General features: G+C 39.2%; 2 protein-coding genes across 3 annotated transcripts in view; both read right to left on the reverse strand.

Annotated features, from left to right (window-relative positions):
- napepld (N-acyl phosphatidylethanolamine phospholipase D) overlaps positions 1–4,900 on the reverse strand; it is a 12,737-nt gene extending 7,837 nt beyond the window's left edge. The window contains exons 1-2 of one of the 2 annotated variants that reach the window (XM_032504807.1): positions 4,705–4,900; positions 3,051–3,086 (exon numbers count right to left, since the gene is read on the reverse strand). In XM_032504807.1, the coding sequence (XP_032360698.1) occupies positions 3,051–3,086; positions 4,705–4,811 (143 nt within the window). In that variant the 5' untranslated portion in view covers positions 4,812–4,900. Of the gene's footprint in view, positions 1–1,801; positions 2,063–3,050; positions 3,087–4,704 lie in introns of those variants that run through there. The other variant, XM_032504808.1, reaches the window with a different exon arrangement.
- A 2,060-nt stretch (positions 4,901–6,960) lies between these two features.
- On the reverse strand, positions 6,961–8,997 carry yeats4 (YEATS domain containing 4). The gene is made up of 7 exons (XM_032504825.1): positions 8,724–8,997; positions 8,400–8,519; positions 8,190–8,256; positions 7,877–7,971; positions 7,682–7,771; positions 7,346–7,433; positions 6,961–7,171 (listed from the first exon to the last, which is right to left on the reverse strand). The coding sequence occupies exons 1-7, from the start codon at positions 8,772–8,774 to the stop codon at positions 7,002–7,004; spliced, it is 681 nt and encodes a 226-aa protein (XP_032360716.1). The 5' UTR covers positions 8,775–8,997; the 3' UTR covers positions 6,961–7,001.
- Positions 8,998–9,256: the final 259 nt, after the last annotated feature.

Below are 9,256 nucleotides of genomic sequence, written 5' to 3' on the forward strand. Positions count from 1 at the left end.
GTTAGTAGAACCACAGCTCAAACTGCTCTTCTGAAGCATCCAGGGGTCACATGCCTTGCTTAAAGGTGCATCACGAGCTGCTGAGAATGTGGACAGCCTTACACATTCAAACTGCAACAAGCACATTAAGTACTTGACAGTTAAACTATAGTAGTTTGCATATGAAACAGAAAGATGATAATCAGACACACACACATCAGCTTCACTGTATTCAAATGACACTGCTATCAGGGGTGAAATAGCGCTAACACAGTGCACCAAATTCAAGTTACATGGTGACAGATAATACACAAAGAGCACTTTATTTTGTGTAATACTGATTGAAAAGTAACTGATGCATACATAATACAAAAATAATTAAGGAAATCCATGTTAAAAAAGCCACATTAACTATTAATACCAAGTGATAAGGCCAGACTAGAATCTTACTTAGCTTTACATTTTGTTACTTTATACAGGCCTATTACAGGCCCAGTGCAACAGCCCAAACTGCTCTGACTAATTCCTTCTTAGGCAATATCCACCTCAAACACGGTGGTGCAATATTACGTTTTTAGTTGAGCCCTACACTGAGCTACAGATCTGCTTTCAGCTGAGCTGACCCAAGGTAATATAAAAGATTCCTGAACTGACTGTGACTAAAGAGAAAATAGAAATAATCCCCTTTGTAGGGCATGTTGCAACATATAAAAGTTAATTTGAAATTTTAGTTTAGGGATAGGAAAAGAAACACCTTCATTTACTTGGCACATCAATTTATGTTGGCACCTACACACCCCAAAGCATGCAAGCCTAATTACAGCCCTTCCTCATCCTGCTATTATCTACAACAATCAGAGCAGCACACACCCTTACTAGTTACTATCCACTCAAATGATTCCTTCACGCACTTAGAGAGAATGCACTTAAGGGTGGCCTTCTTAGCTATCCCATATTGATTGAAGAGATTCGTAAAATGTGGTCCCTTCATGGCATGATATTGATGAAAGGCTATTCTAAAAGATGGATCCTCTATTGTGCTAAGAGACATTTATGACTATCGGTATGCCAGGTATACACACCAATGCAGTACTGCAAATGAAGCCCCACAACGCACTTGTCCTCTTTGCAGAACTCAATACATTCAACTATGGCGTGCTGATGATGCACTCAGCCTCATGAATGGACTTTAACTGCTCAAACACATACTCTGGGACAACAATGGAGCTCTGTGGAGGACAACCAAACAAAGATCTATGTAGCCATCCAGCATGCCTGATGTGGTCATATGTGGAGCAACATACAGCCTGAAGTGAGAGTTTCTTTGCTTTTCTGTAGTGAAGTTTATTTCAATCTTTCTATAAAAGTCATCAGACAAGACCTTGACAATATTTGTGAAGGAAAGTCAATTGCAGATTATACCATTTACCTAGCCCAGGTTTCCCTCATGAAAGCAAGTGTCCCAAACAAATTGATACTATTACTGCTATATTTTCATAACAGTATCACACACATGTCTAAACATGATAGTTCCTATGATGCTAACTGCCAAACCATTTGATAAATAGCCTTCACATCAAATATTGCCCGACACATTGACACGGAGAGGGAAGGCAGCAACAACACTGGCTACATTCTTAACTAATAGGAAATATAGCTAGTAAAACGAAGCTATAAAGCCATTTAAACAGAAATGTAGCTAGCCCAGCAAAATGGGTCCCTTGGGGAAAACTATAGAAAACACCATGACCATACACTCACTGTCGAGTAACACATACCCTAGTTACGGGCTACGAAACCTGCCTATTTTCAGCCGACTTACCTGAAATCTTGAACGCAACAGAATACTACCAGTTGTTTTCTTAGCGGGGAGACATGTTTGCTGCATTTAGGTTAGCCATCAGTGTTAGACATAATGCGAGCTGGGTAACATTATTAAGAGCTATACGGTTCCCTCTGCATTTCCAATAGCGTTACAGTTTATATTACTATGACGTATCTTATACAAACTAGCGCGTGGAATATTAAATTCCGTTGTTGGAAATATGTCTTTTTAAAAAGGTAAGACGTGGAGTTTACAAGGCAGGAGGCAGCACGTTGAGGATCATTACCAGCTCAGTTTCTCTGACGTCGGTGCTAAACCCTCTGATCACGTGACTGCCCGAAAAACTCTCGCGGGCTGTCTAGTAACTAAGAGCGCACTATAATAGAAAAGGGGGGAAATCACATTTTGTACACTAAAATAATTCCTTAAAAAATATTTCTAAAATTGATATCTTTAATATTATTATTATTATTATTATTATTATTATTATTATTATTATACTAGTTATATTTATTACGCTTAATCATATGGTAAAGAAAATTACCAATAATTGAATTTCCATCATTGCTTATTTTTTTGTCTCCTTATTAAGGCAAAGAGATTTATTCATGTAATTTATTACATCACTGCTTATTTATGTTATTGTCTCCTTATTAAGGCAAACTGAATGAATTTTTCATGTATTTTATTAACATATTTGATGACTTAGTTTATTATCCTATGTTAATCTTTTGTTTATTAATTTAAGTTTTAAGACCCATCTAGTATAACGAGGCTATTTGTACATCCGGAAAAACAATTAGCTTATACTGTCTTTAAAACATTTAAAATTTAGAACTGGAATAAAATGTTATCACTTAAATAACATGTGCTGAGTAATATACATCGAATACACCTGACCACCAATCCTCTACCTGGAAAAAAATAATCATCTATTAAATACCCTGACATAAACATTATTAGTGAACTAATAATCCATAATGTTACCCACTCTCATTCACAGCAAAAGTTATTTTATGTTTGCATGTCTCATTAGCACTGACTAGAAAAAAAAAAAAACATTGCTGGCACACATTTCTTCTATAGGATAACAGAGTTAAATTTGAGTGCTTTTAGATAGAAAAAGTGTGAAATAACGCCTCAAACCCTAAGCACATATCTGCCAAGCAATATTCTCCCACGAGGACTCTATATCTATACATCTTTGTATTATTTACATTTAACGTCAAAGTGTAACTAGACTTACCTTGAAGTCCTTCTCCTACTGAAGGACACCTGGGGCCTGTTGCACGAAACTAGGATAAGGGATTAAGCCGGGATATTCAAGTTATCCTGGATGAATTTAGCTTGGACTCGGTTGCACGAAACCAGATTGAATTAAACCCCGCCAAGTAACCATGGAGATTTATTCTTTGCAGCTAGCCTGGTCCAGAGCAGGCTAACAGCCGGGCTAAGATTAATCCTGGAGTCTCATGTGTTAAATCAGCTGCCGTCTGATCCGAAATAAACGTGTTTAACAGTTATTGCGTTGTCTTCTGCATGTGTTCTGCTTTATTTTTATTAACATGCATTAGCTAGCCTACTTGTCTCTATTGTTGTCGCGAGTTTGATTTAAACCCTACTACAGCTGTTTAGATGGTCAGAAATGGTTGCACTGGCACCCTGATGCGGAGTGGGACTTTTCCCGGTGGGACGGTACTATGTCGAGGCTGCCTGGCGTGCGGCCGCTGCCCGGTGCCGGTGGCCGCCGCTGCCCGGTGGCTGCTGCCCGGTGCCTGGTGCCTGGTGCCCGGTGGCCAGTGGCTATTGCCTGCCAGCAGACTTGCGAGTTGTGTCAGTGTCCACTCTCTCTGTAAAAGTAGAGATGAGCAGCGCAGTGTCCGTGGTCTCAGCTTCAGGTTTCTACAGGACGCGCTCCGGAGATTAAGTTTGACGATATTAATGTAGTGATATTCTCAGATGATAATAATGGCAGACTGGTCAGAGACCAATACATTCATGATTTCATTTTCTTGTTGCTTGTCCTTCTCTAGTAAAGGGTAGGCTAGTTTGTGTTACTCCTTAATAAGTGGGCCTAATGTTTTTTGATATACCTTACACTGGTTTCATAATAAGTCTCACATCACCGGTATAATAACGTGGTCTATATACAGCACGTATGTAGTGGAGTTATCATTCATCACAATGGGAACACCACAATGCTTCTTCATCTTTTTATTTTGGTGCGGTCACTTGTCAGAAGAATAAAAAAACATGAATATTGTTTTACATATGCTCACTATATAATAATAAAAAAGTAATTACTTTTTTTTCTAGTTGTTGTCCCTTTCTGATTGTTCTATATGAACATTAATTGTATAAATAATTAGATATATCTTATAGAGATTTGTGCGTGGTTGTAAAACATGTTCTCGCGTTGTGAATAAGGGTTTGAAATTAAGCCTAAAGTCCGTAGGGTCCATTTCCCGAGTAACATTAGTTCCCTCTGCTCTCTTTTGAGGCAAAGTAGATCTTTTTACACCCCCACACATTCAGTCGGGTCCGCTATGTCGGGCTTTTTTTCTCCGTTTGATAAGAGCCGTATTTCCTTTTTCCATTTTCTTCCCTCTCGTTACTTTCCATTAGAAGATGTTGCTCATTGGGTGAAAACACGTGGCGCATGCGTCTTCTCATCTCGCATCCAGTAAATCTGTGTATCGATAACGTGGTCTATTTGAGAAAGCCGTGAACGTGCACTTATCCCAGCTATCTACACCTGGCTTGACATAGCTCACCTGTTCATCTGGCTCGGAAACGTGCAACCGATTAAGCCGCGATGAGCAGGTCACACTAAGTCAAGTGCGCTTTTTCACTTATCCTGGATATCTTATTCTCACTTTCGTGCAACAGGCACGGGGAGCCAGTTGAACCTGAGCACACAAACTGCATTTAGTCGCTCCGTGTATTTACTAAACTTACATCTACACGCCAGCAACAAATGTACAGGCCTGCACAACACTGCTTCCATTCTAGCTTTTTGTATTTTACCATATTTGCTTTGGAGTTTTAAAGAACAGCCAGAGGACACAAAGTTGCATTTGTGTACAACTCGAGGACCATGTCCGGACAGCAAAAGTTGTTTGAACTTCCTGCTAGATGCTTTCACGGACTCTCGGAAATTTGAAAATTGACATATCGTAGCTAAAGTGTATGGTATAAGCTAATGCTTTAATAGTTTTGGAATGAAAACATTGAATTACTTTGCACCAACTATTGCAACGTACCAACTGGCGATGCCAATCTTTAAACAGCAATTATTAGGCAGCTCCTGAAGGAATTACTTGAATTAGGGCAGAAAACATCACTTCAGTGGGTACAAACGTCATTGTTGCATCAAACAAAAACAAAAATCATGCACTGTCACTGCAACAGCTGACTGAACCCTGAACCCTTTTCACTTTAAACCATTTATTGAACACCCAGCTAGTTATCCATGCACGTCCACAGCATCAATAACATCTAAAAAAAAAAAAAAAAGCTGAAGAAGGACGAAAAGCTACAAATAAAGTGCAAAGTGACCAGGCGAATAACTGATCAGTATCTCTTCACCATAACACAAATTGTCCACATTAGCGGCATAGACGTCATCATTCATCATCGGCACCAACCACATCATATCGCTAACTAAACTACTACTATGTGAGTTGAGCGTTACTAGCCTACCTCCTCAAGTGAGATGGCTGTGGGGATGAAGGAGCTTACCTAATACCTTAATAACGGGGAATCTGAACCTAGAACCAGAAGGCATCATTTAAAATTCAGAGTGAAGAGGGTGGGCGTTGTCAGACAGGATGGCTTCAGCCTTCCTCCCTACTCGTTTGTTGTACATATCAGATAGCGTAGGCTTCTCTGCTGTACCCTATCCTGGACAGTGCGTTTTTGGCCTTGATGCTGAGATTCCTGCACCAACAGATTAAAGAAAAAGTTTAAACGGATTTAACGTCTGTAAGTGGAATCATGAGGGTCTTATCAACATGATACTGAGATAAATTCCGGAGGCAGAACAAACCTTACACAGCATCTCAGGGTTATATTAAAATTCAGCTGGTCATCAATAGAATTCCCCAGGTACTTGTAGTTATCTACAAAGTCCACCTGTCCCTTGATGATCCTACTCTCAGGGGTTAATGGCTTGTGGCTAAAATCAATACGGATATCCTTAGTTGTTGTTGTTACATTGAGTTTAGCTGTCACACCACTGTACAAACTCATCAACAGGACCATGGCGAAGAAAGGACGCATGTAGGTAAACTTAATTCTCCTGACATGCATTCACTCACTATCAGTCTCTGAGTTATGTTAGTTAAAAAAAAAAAATCAAGGATCCCGGCCATAACATTAAAATCTTAACCAAAGTTCTTAATGAGCTTTAAATTAAAATGTGGGGTTGGATTGTATTAAAAGCTGATGAGAAGTCCACAAATAGCAGCTTGGCTTGTGAAATTCTGCCTTCAAGGTGTTTAAAAAAAACAAGGTTTAAACAGAGGGCTGGTAGCATCTTCTACCCCTCGCCCAGTCCTATACGCAAACTGTAAGGGGGCAAGCAGGTGCTCAGTTTTGGTGACAAGTTCTCTTTTTAACAGTTTTTCAAAATACTTCACCCAAATGGTTACAACAAAAAAAAGCATACACAAGCAATTCTGTAAACACATTTTGCTTTATATAGAAAACATGAAGATCAGTAAAAAAAACAAAAACAAAAGAGCTATGAGCTCAATACTATGGGGATGCTTAATGATTTCGGGGGATTAGACCTCGGCTTAGGATCTCACAGGGCTCAATTACATCAAGATGACTGAACAAGATTAATATTACAGAAACACGTGAAACCAAACTACATGTTGCGATTCTACCTTACAACCAGGTGATCCAGCAATGTTTGGGTAGAAAAGATAACAATGACTAGTATAAAAAGAAGCAATCACAAAATCCTTGTTTCAGCCACAAGCAATCCGGCTGACATTCTTTTCAGTGCTACAGTAGAAATACATTATGGGGAAATCCTTTTATGTCTTCTCCGAGCTATGTGATGTTAAGAGTTCCTGTAAAAACAGACACACACACAAAACAAATAAGTGTAATCAAAATTTGTCAGAACACTGCCTGTTTTTTGTTTGTTTGTTTTTTTAAACCACTTATGTCTGTGTTTTCCCATTTCTCAGTGGTCCTTGTGGTCTCCGTCCTCCTCCAGTTTCCTGATTTCTGCCTTAAGGTGGTTGATGTTTTCTCTGCTGGCTTTTAGTTTATCTTTTAGCTCTGTGATTTCCTGGCTGGTTCTCTTCTTTGCTGCTTCCATTTTCTCCTTGGTCCTCTGCTCCAGCTCACCGACTGCAGACACAAGCATGTTGACAGCGACACAAACTATGAATTGTGCTCTTCTGTCCAGAAGCACAAACTAGATTTTTCCCTCATGCAGGGCACTGAGGTCAAAATAAGTATATACTAGTCTGTATTTAAACATGTGTGTCTTGTGTTACTTTGCGTGTGTGTGTGTACACATACATTCTGTCTCATGCTTGTATGCTCCAAGGGTGAGTTGTCTCGACGTGGTTAGTAGCTGCTGCATCATGGCTGTAGGATCCTGGAAGATCTGAAAAAAATGACAATGTCAGGTGCCTCACTTCCATTTTTAGACAATTCAAAATTTAATATAGTTGTACATTTGTGGAAACTTTGAAAGTGATATGTGATTTCTGTATTCACCATTTATTTATGATGGAGAGATTAAATATTAGTAGCTAGTAATTAATAGGCCTAGCATTGTCATAGTAAAGGAACATAGAAACTGATACAGTACAGTAACTCTTGTCATGAGCTGCAGCACGAAAACAGGCATACCATTTCATCATAGAACTCAGAGACCACTGTCTTTTTAGGCATGGCACTGGAGTCTGACTGGAACAGCTTCAACAGATGGTACAAAGTCACCTGAGACCAAGCAGACACAGGTACAAGTCAATATAAGCATACATACAAGGAGATAAAGTTCAAAAGTCTTAAATCACACTGCCTACTAAATAGTTAGGCTCTCACAGGTCTCTCATTGGGGTCAATGAAGAAGATCTTGATGATGATTTCAAACTCCCCCCAGCCCGTCTCTGTAATCTCATATGGAGGCTTAGTCACCACTGGAAGAAAGAGAAACACAGTGAGCCACTACACGCTATACTATCAATGTACTACTGACCTCCATTCACATTTTCTTCTTACTTTTATTGCATTTCTCACATTTCCTTTTTAATATAGTTAAGTAGAATCCAGTGTAAACAATGCATCCCCTCTGACAAGAAAAACAGATGCATTCAAATGCAGTTATTCTATTATTATAAGGTAAATGGCTACTCACCTCTCAGTGGGTTACCATAGCTCTCGTGTAGCTTAAACTGGATCTTTTTCACATAAGCAGACATATCCTGGAAGAACAATGCTATGTATTTATGGAAACATTTAAGAACAGTGGACAGCAGAAGTGGTTGGCGATTATCTTTCCAACTAAGTAATCAGTCAACATAAATGGCAGTATTGCAAAAGCCGTTAAATGACCTGGATGTCTAACCTCATTTCTGTAAGGCTTCACATAGACAGACCACTGATGTGTGTGTCCATCCTCCTCTCTCTTTTTCCCAAAGTAACGGGCAACGTTCCCAAACACAATGGGCTTCACAATGGTTATTCCCTGCAGATCACAAAGGGAAAACATTTAACCATATGGATGTGTTCCTGTTAAAATATTCCAAAACACAAATACAAAATGATATGACTGTGGGTAACGATACATTGATTCTGCTTTATGATTTTAACATGTCTTTGCTTAATTATGAAACTGCAGTACGAGTTCATCTGTTCTTAAAAATCCCGACTGCTTTAGCGTTAACGTTACCTTAACTCGCCCCCCGGAATCTGGACCAAATTCGGTCATTTTTTTGAACATAGTACGTTAGAAAGAGTGAAGTTGATCCAGTGGTACACTCTATCGGACTCGTCTTGTTCCACAGCGTGTATCAACATTTAATAAACCTGCCATTAAAGCATTACAATTATGCTTTACACGGCCAACGCTCTCATTTCAAACCAGCGCCGGAAGTGACAAGTGTAACGTCTTAAATTGTACGGTAAGAATGCGACATGGACACATTAAGGTTCCGGCAGATGGTGTCAACGGATGTTGCATGTAACAACTTATATATAAACCATAGTTTGGTCTACTACATCACTTTAATTTTTAACATTGTTAAGTAATTTGACCAAATTACTGTATCTGCACAAAATGGTGAAATAAGGAAACCTGTGCAAGAGAAAACTCTTACAGTTCTGCTTCAACGTAAATCTTATGGGCGTTTGAAACTACTTGTAAGCACGATCAGTTGGTTTTCTTGATTAACTTCCCTCATATCAACCTTTTAGTTTTCGGAG

The sequence above is a fragment of the Etheostoma spectabile genome, chromosome 23 (genome assembly GCF_008692095.1).
Source record: "Etheostoma spectabile isolate EspeVRDwgs_2016 chromosome 23, UIUC_Espe_1.0, whole genome shotgun sequence".
Taxonomy (NCBI): domain Eukaryota; kingdom Metazoa; phylum Chordata; class Actinopteri; order Perciformes; family Percidae; genus Etheostoma; species Etheostoma spectabile.